Consider the following 15,866-nt stretch of genomic DNA (forward strand, 5'->3'; position numbering starts at 1 on the left):
GTATATTTAATTTTAATCAAAAAGAGCTAGGATAAAACATTTTGGTATGTAAAGACTTCTTTTCAGGTACATTTAGGTCTGGTCTGTCCCAAAATATGAAAACACACGAATGTGCTCCACTTATTTAATTATTTTTTAGTGTAAAACAATGTGCTCCACTTATGTGGATAGTACGAATAATTGGATTATATTTAATTTTTATTCTCCATTTGTTATATAATATGGTATTATGGATATAAGTGGAATGCTAGTAGGGTCCAATCGTGCCTTACAAAGATCCCTTTGACTTTAAAACTGAAATTTAATTTAAGTGAGGTCTTAATCTTGGTTCTCAACAAATTTTTGGATACTATATATCTTCAAGTAAATATGTGCATACGGGTTGGGGAACACTCTATTATTAAGTTAATTTCAATGTGATATGTAATTGTAGTGTATTTTTTAAAATAGGTGTTAGTAGTGGCAGCGCTTGATTGATTTTATTGAAGAGGCCAATGCACGAATGTGTGTTCTCAGAGAATATATTGATCATGGTCAATGCTAATGCTAGTCCAATGTTGAAAATTAAAATTTATAGAGCTAAATCTCGCCAATTACTTCAAAATAGGATTCCACATATCTCATCAAAATCTCTTTCGGCGAAGAGTGATTATGGATATTAATAATACCTTATGTGTGTTATGTGAGAACTCAGTTGAGTTAATGGATCACCTATTCTTAGAATAGGTGGTGTTTCTCATCTGCATTATACCAATGATACTTTATGTATAGGTGAAATTTCTATCGAAAATCTTTGGACTTTGAAGGCTATTTGGAGAAGCTTTAAGACGGTGTATGGGTGTTGTATTGTAGGTCAACTTTTGAAAAAGATGTTTAATATGTATTAATGTGATTTCATTGTTTATGCAAATGACTAACTTGTACGTTTCAAGGAAAATACGATTCCTTTCAAGTAGCTTGGTTTTTGTTAGAGGTGAACCATATGTGTCTTTCGACATGGGATATATCTAATGCTAGATCAAATTCATTAGTTTGGATAGGCGAATGGTGTTGATCAACGCAATATTGAATTCTTATCCTATTTTATACCTTTCTTTTTGGAAGTTGTTTGTTCAAAGTGCGAAAGAAAGTGGTGCAAATTCAGATGTAGCTATTATAGGAAGGAGTGGTAGGAAAAAAAATAGTTGGATAAAGTGAAAAGAGGTGTGTCAGTCTAGGAATAATGTTGGTTTATGGAGTTAGAGATATGAGAGCGGTCATCTTTAGTTTGTTGGCTAAGTGAAGATGGAGTTACTTTAGGGAGATAAGCCATTGCTGAAGGAAATTATTTAGCCCTCTAGGGTTGAAATTGAAGATGACCGCAAACTAGCTAAAGTAACTCCATCTTCACTTAGCCAGCAGACTAAAGATGACCGCTCTCACATCTCTAACTCCATTAAAATAAAACTAGTTGATGTATTCGGTATATGTTATATCATTTTCTATCGATATAATTGTTGGGATATGTGATGGTCTTAGTGGGGTTTGAGTTTGCTTTTCTGTCTTCTTTTCTTCATTTTCTTCTCATTCTCCTTTTTCGACTGTCTAATGTTTCGACAATTGATGTCTCTTAACTTAATTATTTCTAAGATGCCTTAACAGTTTTCTATTTACGACTTCATTATATTAGTCATTCTCAAACAAAACAAAAAAAATTGAGTTTTCTATTTACGACTTCATTATATTAGCCATTATATTAGATATAAGTTTGTTAATTATTTTTTTTAACAACAAAGAAGCATTTTATTAATATAATATAAACTTTGTCAAAAAGAAAATTAATATAATATAATATAAACAAATTACAAGTAGTTTTAAATCCACCGAAGCTCAAGTAGTACTCTACCCACCAAAACCAGTTAGAACACCGCAAACAAAAGAAACCTCAACCTTTAGAAGTATCTTTTTTTTAAGAGAAAGTTCAGAATACAAAGGGGGTAAAAGAAATACATCCCGCAAACATCAAACAAACTCTATAAAACACACACAGCTATACAAGAAGGCACACCAAAAGATAAACACATGAAACCCACCACCACAAGAAGATCCAAGGACCCATATGAGGGAGAGGCAATGATCAGCCACCAAGAAGTACAGACACATGAGGCCTCTAATCAACCAAACCTCACGAAGGCCTAACTCAACACCCCGACAGTGTTTCAGCGTGTATATCCATAAAAGTATCTTAGAATAAAATTCATTGAGTATGTGATGATCCACTCATAAAAAGACATCGAGGTCAGGAATTTTTTAGCCGAGAGCCACTGCTTCGATAACTTTTTATCGAATCCAAAATCGATATTGATTCAATAGTAGAAACCTCATCATTGCTTGCCTTTTAAATCGCCCATAAAGTCGAATGCAGACTCTTTGATTCATCTCGCATTAATAGTTTGTTAATAGCTAGTTACGTTAGTCATATTAGTTATCATTCTTTATCTTCTTTATTTTCATATAGACTGGTGTATAAATAAGATCCTTTATATTCATCGTTATTTAATCAATGATATTATCAATAATATTTATTTACTACTTTTATATATTTTCTTTTCACCTATAAGTTCTATCAAGAATGACAATACTTTTTTTTTGGATAAAAAAAATGACAATAATTTTAAAAGAGCTTAAAAGTACAATATTTACAAGTGATGTGACATTTGTATCGTGTTTCACAAAACATTAGTACATGATTCAATTACACATGTAGTAAAATCAGACAATCTATTTAAAGCAAGTATGTCCACAAGATGAAAAAAACAAGAAACAAGGGTTTCATTCAGAAAACAAGTACAACTACAACACTATGTAATAATAGTAGCTAGAAAAATGAACGGTGGTGAAGGAGACAAAACATTGCCAATAGCAAATGTGAGTAGAATAATGAAACAAAATCTTCCTCCCAATGCAAAGATCTCAAAAGAAAGCAAACAACTGATGCAAGAATGTGCGACAGAGTTCATAAGTTTTGTGACAGGTGAAGCATCTGACAAGTGTCACAAAGAGAATCGAAAGACTGTTAGTGGAGATGACATCTGTTGGGCTCTTTGTTCATTAGGGTTTGATAACTATGCTGAAGCCATTGGAAGGTATTTGTATAAATTCAGACAAGCTGAACTTGTTAAATTGAATCAGAACAAACTTGAGACATCAAAAGACAAAGTTTGAGGATGGTATCTGCTAAAATGATATATATTCATCTCAATAGATATCATCTTAAGAAAAGGAATGAAACCCTAATTAGAGATCGGTACTTAAGAAATTAATCCACCAAAAGTATCAATTTCTAATTAGGGTTTCTTTCCTTTTCTGAAGATGGTTTCTGATAAGATGAACATTTCTTGTTTTGTTGGATGTTGTGAGGTAATTATAATGAATTTGCAAATTAAGGGGTTAAATTCCATTTCTTCTATCTTGAATATAAATATTGTATCACTGCATTTTTTTGGTTTTTTGTTTTTGTATTGAAGTAATTGTATCAGTTTATTGAGCTTCTTATGGTATAAACTATAAAGAATGAAGTAATTGGGTAATTCATTAGTACTATAGCTGTCAAAAGATAAGTTGAGTACATCATTAATATAAAATTACACTACAGATCCTTTATCTTATTTTTTTGTAACACTTTGGTCCTTTATCTTTTTTTTGTAACAATTTGGTCCTTTATTTTTTATTTTGTAACACTTTGGTCCTTGTCTTATTTATTTATAAAAAATAAAGGACCACAATGTTACAAATAGAAAAAGATAAATGACCAAACTGTTACAAAAAAGGGACTAAAGTGTTACAAATAAAAAAAATAAAGGACTAAAGTGTTACAAATAAAAGATAAAGGACCAAAGTGTTACAAAAAAAAGATAAAGGACCAAAGTGTTACAAAAAAATAAAATAAAGGACCTGTAGTGTAATTTTGCCCAAATAAATAGATCTCTGATGTTTTATCTGATCTGAGCATATGTTGAACATCAAGATTCAAGACATAGTTGTGCTAGTACTGGTACAAGGGCAATTTTTGCAGAAGGTATGTTTACTTACATTACATCCAAATGAAATTTTGATTAATTCCACAAGATTTTTCTGAAGATTATTGTAATTAATTAGCACAATTGATTAGTAATTTTAGTAATTATAGGGTATAACAAGTAAATATTTACCGTAAAAAAATGTAAATATTTGTTTAGTAATTATAGGTTGTGAATGTTAGCAATTGGTAGATCGTATTAAGTTCTTTTTTTGAAAGTGATTTTTGAGCAAGTTATTTGGATTTCCTTCAACTACTTTCTAGTCAGGCTAGTCTCCCTCTCTCTAGTTAATTAGATAGTCTTTAATTTAATTTGGATGCTTAATTTTTCTTTAGTCCTGTAGTTTTCTTTTGACTTTGTATATTTTCGTCATATATTATATATTATATTTGTTATTAAAAGAAAATATATCATTCAAATTTTTTTAGGTTTTGAATTGAGTTGAAAAGTCATCAAATCAGTTTATAATAGAACACTTCTAGAAAAGAAAAGTTAGCTTTCTCTAATTATCTCAGCACAAAATTTAGTGATGAATTTAGAGAAGAATTTCATGATTTCCATCTTTAAACTATTGGTCAACTTAAAGATGGAAAACATCTACTTCTTAGATTTTAGTTTTTAGTTCTAAAATGTTTCATGGACATCTGTTTTTTTTATTTATTTAGATTTTCTAATTACAGTTATACACTGTAACACATTTTTAGACCGTTTAATTCTTTTTTTGAAATGGCAAGACAAATTTTATTAAAAAATAATTTCGAAGAAAATATAAGAGGTACTCTACTAACTCGTAGAATAAGTATATTTAGTACTTGATCCAAATATAAACAAACCAAAACAGAGTGAAGCAAATAACACGCTCAAACAAGCCTAAAGAACTGCAACCCAAACAACTACCTAACTGAATATAGGATTGACACACCACCCACGGAACAAGCAAGGTGAGTTAATTTTCTTGGACAACAACCAACCATTTCTAATAGATGTATTTGATCCTATCAAGAGCTTTGCCCACACCCAAAGATTTATCAGAGAAGATCAAGTCATTCCTACTTCGTTCAATTTTAAATCAACGGATGAGATCGTTTTATTATATAAAACTGAGTTTGAAATATGATTTATCTATAATCTCAAATCAACAATTGAGGTCGGTTACAATGTGAAACAGAGAATTTGAGTTTCACTTTTTCATACAAGTACAACACCTGATTGATGACGTGCAAAAATGTAGTTAATTCAAAAATAAATTATAACGAATGGTTAATTCAATTTACCATTCAATTTACGTGGAAAATATTGTAGTTAATTCATGCGTTTTTGCTAAGAATTTTGATTACTTCATCTACTAAATTAACCTCAAAAAACAGATAAGTAGATGTCCACATGACCACATATCATTATTGATTAGTGCAGCAGTTCTTGAGGTGTCTTTTTATAAGCAAATTTATTAAAGTACGAGGTACTACAATTCGTTATAATAAAATCAAACTAATATATTAGTAGATTGCAAACACCCCAAAGGAATATAGAACAGCAATGAAAAGAAAAGTGCATTGATACGTTCAATTATATATGCTTGTGACCTTTCCCAACTTAACTAATATTTACACACCATGCTGTTATAGTCCTTGCCCTTGCCTCAGTGATAAGGGTTTGTCTGCAGATAATTAAGCATAATTTGTAACCAAAATTCAAGTTATATTATTGTAGCCAGTAACATTGCAAAGTTGTATTAATAAACTTGCATACATGTACTAGAATTTCGGTTTTCCAACCCTAAAAACCGGGGACCACTATCTCGTTTTCTTTAATTTGCATAATTAACCGTGAAAATCCAATCAAATATCAAGCATGCTTGCATTCTATCAATTTCAAATCAAGTATTAGGACATTAAAATCATTAAACTATGTTGACAGCAAAGTCATTCTAAGTTTGAACTTGTGTCAGAAATATTAGGGTTTCATATCCTCCACTGAGGTAAATTCCACAAGCTATACTATCAACTTAATGACTTATATATTTGGGACCACTTCTCAACTATACTATCAACTTAATGACTTATATATATATATACTCTCTATACATGTCCTCTCTGACAAGCTATACACACACACACCCACATATGCATACACTTGGTAAAGATACGAAGGTTTGGTTCAGAAGTAGCTTTCCATCCACATTATGGAGGAGACATGTAGTTATATGTCCAGTTTGAATTTAACTTATTTGTGAGGTTATAAAAATAGTTTATGCAATTAAATAAATTTTTATGTTAATTTATAAGTTTTCACTAACAAAAATTGTATCTTTAATTATATACTATTTTCTCATATTTGAAAAAACTTATAATAATACATAAAAACTTATAAGTTGTTTCGAATAAACTTAAAAATAAGTCAATTCAAACGGGTCCATAATTAAAAACCTCAACCAAAAGAATTTTATAGTATTGTTGTTAAACTTGAAAGTTAGCCGATGTATATTTGCTAATGCATCTCAAGTGTAATTTCTTTTTCCTCAAGTGGTTACAGTGAATAAGGAGCTATATGTACCATCCACAACTATGAGTTCTTTAACTACTCTAAAGTGTTAAGTATAGTGTTTGAGTGCTCCAAAATTGGGGATTGGGTCCTCTCTAGTGAATGGAGAGGTCCAATAAAATCTTAACTATTTTAGCATTGAAGTAAAATAGTCTGTGTATTTTGTATGAATGGAACAATTATCCTCTAGAAATATATTTTCTTTTTGTTCTTTATTAGTAATAATTTTATTTTGATCCATTTTTAATATGGGTTTTATGTTGTTAAAGAAGAAAGGTGAAAGATAAAGATAGAATCAAGTGAAATATGTGTTGGGGTTGATTGCAATGTAAGTCCCACATTGCTAATGAAAGAAAAAAAAAGGTCAAAGAAATTATATTGAAGAAGTCTCACATCGCTTAGAATGATGAAGCAATGGGGAAATCAAGACTATATAATGGACTTAAGTTCTTTGTTTATAATTGCACCAGTCACTCGCACTTTAAGCTTATATCTGACTTTTTTTGTTTTGCTCTTGTACTCTTTTATTAGAGTGTTGTGAGATGTAGTTAGATATTTGCTTTGGAGAGTGTGGGTGTGTATTGGGGTCATGGGGTGTTTGAGAGTGAAGTCTATGTGTTGTAACAATTTTCACATAGTGATATTCTCTTGTTGTCGGTTTTGACAACGACCGTGGTTTTTTCTCCGATTTTGGAGTTTCCACGTTATATTCTTGTGTTGTTGATTGCTTTTCTTTTATGTTCTCTATGCCGGTTTTTCCCAACAACTGGTATCAGAGCTCTTGGTTTGATTCAAAAGGAGGGAGTTCCATTGTGAAGTTTAGGCTAGAGAAAATTGATGGAAGAATCATGTTTGGCTTGTGGAATATTAAGTCAAGGATGCACTGATGCAATCAGGGTTACACAAGGCCAGCCTGGAGAGGCGGTGATAATAATACTCGACATCAGTCTGGAGAGGCGGTGCTAACAATACTCGAGTTACGTCTAAAACAAGATATCACTTTTCTTTTTTGTTATCCTCTTATTTTGTTCAATTTCTTCCCCGGGAATGACCTTTACTCTACGAACTAGAAATTTATAGCATGTCCTTTTGTTGAGCATCAAAAAGCATGTTTGAAAATTAAGATAAGAGGCTGAGTGAATGTGGTTCGTAACCGTGGTTTGTACCATTGTTTAATTAAGAGGAAGGTGATACACTATATTAAACGAACATGTTATTAATTTTGATTGATCCGTCGTCAGTTAATTACGAGTACCCAACAAAACTAACAAGATAGCGAAGAATGTACATAAATTAAATGCATTAACATTTTCTCCTTAGTATACAAATAAAATATGAGCTATGCTATATCCCGCAAAGGTATTTCACACGAATTTTCACGAATACATGTTTTCATATTGATATCTCACTTGAATTGCTAGCATATGAAGCACGTTATCACTATATTAACAGATTAAACCATCTTTAATGACATTTCACAACTTGGAGCCAAAAAAATGACACTTGGTGGTTGGTATGCAATTCCATAAGCATGGAAGCATTCTAGAGTGCCAGAAAGGTTATACAAAACCAAACACACTTTGAATAGCGAAGTTGAATTTTCCTCAAAAAAGAAAAATGAGGGAGTTGAGTTAATTAAATAATACTAGTTGTTTTTGTTGCTTGTGGTACATGTTTGTGAAAAAATCGTGATATTCATTTTCGCTATAAGCATTCCTCATAAAATATTGTAACATAATCAATTTAAGTTTTATTTTATGGCATAATACATGTAATTAACCTTCTCATTCTTGTAACTCACCATGATTTCAACGAATTTACTTTGATACTTACTATCAAAGATGCACTAAATCTGATAAGGTTAACTAAAGAAATATAATTATGTTGACAAAGCCTATGCTCCAGTTTTGTGGCAGCAACATGCACAACTCCTGCATAATCACTGCTAAACCAGTCCCCAGCCTGTAGAGCCATTTGAGAAGTAGCTTGTGGAGCCTGGAGAATCTAACTAGATGAATTGTTGGACAGTTCATGAAGTGATGGTCTTGAGTTTCATTACTAGACAGTTCGGATTGGCGATAGACCATATTTTCTTCGACGCTAATTGGCGATAAACCATATTCAGTATTAACATTGAAAACTAGTGCTCTATTTTCAAAGACTTGGAAGAACGGGATTGGTAAAGCTTCACCATATTTTTCACAAGACTTGACTTTCATTTTCTGTTAGCCTCTTATTTTGTTCAATTTCTTCCCCCACGAATGACTTTACTCCACAAACTAGCTAGAAATTTATAATTAAGTGCGCAACCAATGTTTTAAGAACCGGACCGGCCGGTTCGACCGGGAACCGGACACAGCAGCGGTCCGGATGAGTGCTAAGAACCGGTAGTCTGCAGAACCGGAAAAAAACCGTTTGGAACCGTTCTGAACCGCCCTGAACCGCTCAAACCGTCAAACCGGGGGCGGTTTTAAAAAACCGGCCGGTTCTGAATCTAGCATAAAAAAAAAAACATTTTTTCCCCTATTTTTTTTTGTTTCTTTTCACGCTCTTTTTTGTCAAATTTTTTTCTTCCTTTTATCCATCGATTAAGATTTGCCTTTGTCTTTTACTGTAATTAATTAACAGAGTTGTAAACAGATCCAGACATAGAAATACAGAGACTAGAAGGATTCAATTTTCTTTTCCTTTGCTTTTATACAAATAAAAGTAACTGATTTGTTTAAAAAAGTAAAAGAAAAGAGAGAGATTTGCTTGAAGAAGAGAAAGAAAAGAGAGAAAAAGAACAAGATTGAGCTTGAAGAAGAGATATAAGAAAGGATGTGCCAATAAAAAATAAGAAAGAAAAAATCTCACGTGATTGAGAAGAGAAAGATGAACAGTGACGGCTGATTACATTACATTTGCATATTGTTTGTATTGTACTAAGACTAGATTAGATATTTATATTTAGGGTTTAGTAAATGAGCTTGGGTCAAGTATGTTCTTTTTTCACTAATAAATTGGGCTTATTGTTGAGCTAAGTATTATTCTTTTTATTTTATTTAATATTTATTTATTTATTACTTTCTTAAGTTGTGTTTTGTTAGTTTGTTATAGAGAAAAAAAAATTCTATTCTATTTTTTTATTATAGTAAAATTATATGAACGGTTCAATATAAACGGTTCAATAACGGTTGAACCGGTCCGACCGATTGAACCTTGAACCGATGGTCAAAACGGTTCGACTTCCGGTCCGGTTCTTAAAACATTGTGCGCAACACAAAATTATGTTACTAACAAAAAGTCGAAAATGAAGTTCATGATGAATCATGTGTAGGTTATGTGTCCAGAGAAAAAGATTACTAAATTTAGAACTTTGATATTTAAGGAACAAAAAAATAGACTTTAAAAGAAAGGAACTATTTTTGTGACAGTTATAAATAAATAGAGCAAAAGTGCAATTAAGTTTTAAAAATATATGGAACATCCACTTACAAGACAGAACATAAGTTAAATGGTGAACACTGTGATACCTAAAAAATATGTTAGATACGAGTATCCAATTAATTTAGTTGGTGGAATAGAAATAACCACATTAGTATCCTAGAAGAACAAAAGATGGCTCTCTTCCGAGAGCGCGAATTGTGGCTTATTAGGGTGGCCTCCATAATCCTCGGGAGACTTGGGGCAAATAAACTAAGAAGTCCTTTGTTTTTGTTTTTCTTTTAACTTATATATGTTAAGACTTGACAACTTATCTAAAAATTGATGAATTTTAAAGATGGCAAGAAAATAGGAGAGTGTGTAAACACGCTACACATATGAACTACTTCAATGTCTATCTTAATTAGCTTTTTTGGAACATAACAAGGACGCCACCACCGTCAAGGGTCAGGTCCAACAGAGTCTTGCCATTCTCATGAATGATACTAACAACCCCACATTAAAGCATACAATAAGGGCATACCTCTCTAGGACACCATTCGATGTAATAGATAGTAGTAACGCCGGTCTCCACAATCCTAAAGAAGTTACCAAATGATCCAACTGTATCATCATCTTTTCCGGTGATAATGAGCCTCCTTCCACTCGTCGCGTCCCTCTCACCCAATCTCAAGTCTGTTGATTGTCCACAAGTTGTGGAAGCATTGAATTGGATTCTCAAGTCACTGTTAAGCCTCACATCGTCTTCATCATGAGAAATAACGGAAGAAGTAAAAATAAAACGCAGAAGGTGTGCTTTGCGAAAAGCACAAAAAAAAAAAACTCATCCATATTTCATATCCAAGGGACTAAGACCCCAACTTTGGGTTCATATTTAAAATGGACATTTTTGTAAAATCAAAAAAGATGAGGTGTGTTTGTCAAAAGTGGGGGTGGGTAGTAAACTAGTAATCATCTCCCATTTTCTACTGTGTTGTTTACTACTACTAATCAACCATTATAAATTCTTTCAAAAAAAAAAACAAACCATATTATAACGTTAAAAAAAAAAAATCAACACCATTAAAATTTAAAACAAAGGCTTAGAGGACAAAACTTAGGTACAGTGCCCTAAGTCCTGTTCATACTGTTCTCAATCAAAAAATTACTGTTCTCCAGCCAACACAACGCAACACGAACAGACTCTTCTTCTCCCTCACGATTGTAAGTTCAGTTTTCTCCCTCACCAGAACGCTAAACGCCACCGTTTCTCGCCGTCGTGACCGTAAGTTCTGTTTCCATCCTAGCTTTTAATCTCAGCCATTAACCGGAGCAAAGCTGCGCTCTCTCTTAACACTGAAACAACGGCCGAAATTGGTCTCCGAGAGTATAAAACCCTTCATTTTACCGTTACATATCTCAACGCCGAAACCCTAGCCTCTACATAACTTGATGTGTAACGGCTAATTCCGTAGCCACAATGGCGAAAATCAGTTCCAGAGACGTTCGAGAGATTGTAGAAAATCTCTCATCGGAGAAAGTTAAACCTCGCGAAGTAAGTAACCTTCAATCCCTTTCAAAACTCACTATTCACATTTCTTTACTTCATTGATGCGAAAACTTTTTCACTATTCGTTTTAGGTTTTAATTTCATGCATACTGTGTTCAATTTTCTTTTGAAATTCGTTATTCTGTTCTATCGGATTTCAATTTGTATGATTATCACTGTTTTGATTTGGATAAAGAAGTTTTTCATCTATTTGTTAATCTAATTTTAATTAGATTATTATAGTTATTATAACCCTAAACCCTAAAACAAATGATGCTGTGTTTGTTATGATTGAGTTGGATAATCTTTATTTATTATTGAATTTTCTTTTCTGTGTACATGCTTCGAGGTTCTTGTATTCGATTCTAATTCGTGGTACTATCTTTTACATTACCAGGAAGGGATCAAGTTGTTAAATAGTTGGTTAGAAGGAGAAAGATCATATAACTTCTGCAAATTTATTGGACTGAGTACGTCAAAGCTTAGGCCAGATGAAGTTCCTCACTGTAAGATCATTTTTAAAATAGAATTTACATGCATTGTTGGATGCAATAATATATATATATATATATATATATATATATATATATATATATATATATATATATATATATATATATATATATATATTAAGACAAGTTGTAAATTTTACCCATGCTTAATTAATCTATCTTAAATTGCTTTTGGGGGCAGCTGAAACGTGGCCTTTTCTGGTTTCTTTGGTTATTAAAGCTTCATCATTGGAAATATCCTCAAGTAAGCGGAGAAATCCAAAAATGATATATGCAAAGACTCTTAGACTTATTGTGCAGCGAGCAGAAGCTGCTAAGTATTCAGGTCAGTTTAGTTTGTAAATATGACTATTCTTTTCTTTCCATTTGACCAGAAATAAATACTATTAGCGTATGAAGCTAAATTATAAAATAAAACTGCACCCAAAAAATATTAGAAACTTATCAACCAAAAAAATATTAGAAACTTATCTTATGAAGTTAATATTGTTAATTTCCCCCCTCTTAATTACCTGTTTTCCTTTTTATTTTAGGCAAAATTCTGCCTTTGTCATCTGTGGTCAAACCACTTTTTAATCATGTTTGGGATGTCCTGAGCAATGTTCCAAGCTTTCAGTCAGAGTATGGGATTATCCTCCGGCATCTATTGGCAGTCAGGGATTACAGTTTTCAGATGAGGAAGCGCGTTTATTGCAGTATGTTTTTGCAAACATGAAGCGTGCACCGTTGTGACTTCTAACCACAACTGTCTGTTTTAATCTTCCTTTTTTGTTCTTCTAATCAAATTCTTTATGGCTAGGCCTGGTGATGCTGTACATTGAGAAAGTTGAAGCAAGCTTGAATGGGAAAAACATAAGTCATTTTACTTCCAAAGAAGAGGTCTTCCGCAATATCTTAACTCTTCATTCACTTTTGGATTATCCTCCTCGAGACTACCCTGTTAATCTACGAGAAGACATTGTTAAGGGATTTGTCAAGATCTGTTCATTCATTAGGTATTTCCTAAGGCGATTCAATGTTTTTCTTTTTTACTATTATCATTATCTGCTAGAGTACAATATGGCTTTTGTTTTGTTACTTTCTTCAGGGAAGAAGGAAAGATATCACGCAAACTTGTTGAATGTATCAATACATATTTGTTAAATGATGGTCCAAATTTGGGCTTTCAGTTGTTGGAGATTCATAATGCTATGCAGGAGTTTATGTTTCAATGTTGGCTGACAACACATGATCGAGTGCTTAAGGTCTCTCATGGTTGCTTTTATAACAAATAAACTTATGAATTGCATTTACATTTTTCAAATTTCTCTATCATTATTTCTATTGCAGGATTCCCTAATGGTCTATGCAAGGACACAGTTAAATTTAATTAGAGGTGCTGATGATAGGCAGTTATTGGTAGAACATCTTTTGGATGTGATTTATAAGGATCTTGATCAGGGTAGCGTGTCTAGTACTACAATGCCGCGGTGAGTGTCTCTATTTTATAATTTTAATGATGAATCTTTTTGTAGTTTATGATGATCTTAATTAATATTCTACCCAGGGTTGATGGAAATACCGATGATAAACTTGGAACTTTGAGTAGCTCACAATGCGGCTTAGTGGAACTTGCAGCAGTTCTATTTTATAGGGTAGTTAGTAGAAACTCAGTCACCGATTCCTGGACTTAATATTCAAGTATCTGTGCACAGTTCTTGTTATGCTTCCTTTTTACTTCATTGTTTTTGTTTAGTGATGAATATCGGTCAGCTGGTATACTATGGAGCAGTTTCTCATGCTTTGTCTTTAGAGGTTTCAAGAAAAGCACTTAGCACCCCCCTGTGTTTTACTAGCCCTCTTCTTTCTCTCTAATTACATTTCGTTTTATTGCTGGGTTGATCTATTTGGTTTTGTAGACTTGTGAATTTTAGCTGCTACTACTACTACTATTATTATTATTATTATTATTTATTATTATTATTATTATTATTATTATTATTATTATTTCATTTGTTAGAATATGATCCAGAGATATTTAAGTATGTAATTTTCAACTATTATTACTGTTTGTACTATTATACACTCCCTCCATTGCATATTAACTGTCATTTAAGGTATCGCACACATCTTAAGAAAATGATTCATTATACTAGTAATTCTCATTGCAAAATAATGTGTTAGGATGGATTAAAATATCCTTTACTTCCGTTCATAAGCAACCCACCCTGCTGTTGTAACTACTATTATATCCATGTCTTGCACTTTAATTGTTTTAAATTTTAATAAGGGTAACATTGAAAAAAGTAGCAAATACTCATGGCATTCTAAAGTGACAAGTAATGTGATATAAAAAAAATCCAAACAGGACACTTAGTATGACATGGAGGGAGTAATTTTTTTCTGTACAAGAATTTCAATATTGGTTGCTAATCAGATTTACTCCTCAGGCGTGTCTTAATACAACCAGAGCCTCATTAAGTGAAAAACGGGTTAAGAGAGAACCTGCTGCTGTGGTTTTGAGGGAGGCACTCATGAAAGGAAAATGGCTATGGTAATTTATACGCTAATTTGAGGGGTGTACGTAATACATTTTCTATTTCATACTGGGACCAACTACTAGTTTTATGCCTATGTGAATTGCTAGTTTTTATCTTTCCTTATCCTGTCTTTTTTCTTGTCTTATAATTTCTTATTCCATCTGTTCACCTCTATATCTAGCGTTTTTGCTTGGGATTTATGTCTCAATATAATTTTCTGTTATTTGTTATAAGTTACTTGTTTCATCGCTGTAGGACAACTGGTAAACAATATTATGCATTCACATAATTATTTCTTTCATAACATGCAAAAGATCAGTTTGTACTTAGATGAAAGCAAGCCATGTATTTCCCTTCTCATATTCATGCAATTAGAAATTCACTTTTGTTGTGTATGTTTGAATACATCTTCTGATATCATAATGCCGAAATTAATATTGTTGTGTATGTTAATTTACATTATTATTTAAATTAAATATCATCATGCCAATATCTGATGAGGATCTATGCTATAGGAATGCTGCATTTTGTTATCTAACTCGAAACTTCCATACTCGCATTTGCAAAGATCTGTTCCTGTACTGGTTTGAAGGCATATGGATGAGCTTTGACAGGTAATTTAGCATTGGTAGGGTAAACAAAGGAACTGTTACTCTGACAATTTTTTTTCAACTTTGGTTCAAAATTACAGTCAGTTTTCTGCACAAAATATTGCTTAGGAATTAGCGGATATTAAAATTCCTTACTCTCTTTCTCTCTATTAATTTTTTGATGTTAAGATCTGAATATTTTTCGATTATAATAATTTACATGTTCATTCACACATGTTCTCTCTCACTCTCTCTTTACCGTTTTTCCTTTTTTTTTTTTTTGACGTGGTTTGTCTTCACTTTTCCCCCTTTCTCCTATACTTAAATTGCTTTCTTTTTTTCCTTTAAGTATTTTGTTTATAAAATTAATGACAAAAAGTTAATATTATCTGTGGGAATAATGTTCCTGGTTTGAGAGACATCTTATGATTGATAATTTGCTGGTTGCAACTTGCACTTACTTCAAACACTTAATTATTTTTCTCATGGTTTGAACTGAATATATCTCTATGCATGTATAATACATACTTGTAATAAAGAATGTTCATGATCACCTCAATAGTTTACAAAGTTGGGATGATATTGCAGAATCCTTAATTCTGCAAATGTTGATCGGGCCTACGATGGTTTGTTGTGGACTCTGCGGTATGCTACTGTGAATTGATATAATGGTTCTTTTTACTCTATATTAT

At 32.2% G+C, this 15,866-nt stretch overlaps 2 protein-coding genes across 13 annotated transcripts in view; both read left to right on the forward strand.

Moving 5' to 3' along the window:
• The first annotated feature begins 2,745 nt into the window (after nucleotides 1-2,745).
• LOC123909623 (nuclear transcription factor Y subunit B-4) lies at nucleotides 2,746-3,563 on the forward strand. The gene has a single exon (XM_045960497.1). The coding sequence runs from the start codon at nucleotides 2,866-2,868 to the stop codon at nucleotides 3,202-3,204; it is 339 nt and encodes a 112-aa protein (XP_045816453.1). The 5' UTR covers nucleotides 2,746-2,865; the 3' UTR covers nucleotides 3,205-3,563.
• A 7,523-nt stretch (nucleotides 3,564-11,086) lies between these two features.
• LOC123909530 (serine/threonine-protein kinase ATM) overlaps nucleotides 11,087-15,866 on the forward strand; it is a 63,413-nt gene continuing 58,633 nt past the window's right edge. For 2 of the 12 annotated variants that reach the window (XM_045960447.1, XM_045960452.1), the window contains exons 1-11: nucleotides 11,122-11,559; nucleotides 11,951-12,059; nucleotides 12,247-12,390; nucleotides 12,599-12,760; nucleotides 12,865-13,060; nucleotides 13,153-13,309; nucleotides 13,395-13,534; nucleotides 13,612-13,699; nucleotides 14,495-14,598; nucleotides 15,100-15,198; nucleotides 15,763-15,819. In XM_045960447.1, the coding sequence (XP_045816403.1) occupies nucleotides 11,485-11,559; nucleotides 11,951-12,059; nucleotides 12,247-12,390; nucleotides 12,599-12,760; nucleotides 12,865-13,060; nucleotides 13,153-13,309; nucleotides 13,395-13,534; nucleotides 13,612-13,699; nucleotides 14,495-14,598; nucleotides 15,100-15,198; nucleotides 15,763-15,819 (1,331 nt within the window). In that variant the 5' untranslated portion in view covers nucleotides 11,122-11,484. Of the gene's footprint in view, nucleotides 11,560-11,950; nucleotides 12,060-12,246; nucleotides 12,391-12,598; nucleotides 12,761-12,864; nucleotides 13,061-13,152; nucleotides 13,310-13,394; nucleotides 13,535-13,611; nucleotides 13,703-14,494; nucleotides 14,599-15,099; nucleotides 15,199-15,762; nucleotides 15,820-15,866 lie in introns of all 12 variants that reach the window. The other 10 variants (XM_045960372.1, XM_045960439.1, XM_045960381.1 and 7 more) reach the window with 9 other exon arrangements.

This window comes from Trifolium pratense, linkage group LG1 (assembly GCF_020283565.1).
Source record: "Trifolium pratense cultivar HEN17-A07 linkage group LG1, ARS_RC_1.1, whole genome shotgun sequence".
Taxonomy (NCBI): domain Eukaryota; kingdom Viridiplantae; phylum Streptophyta; class Magnoliopsida; order Fabales; family Fabaceae; genus Trifolium; species Trifolium pratense.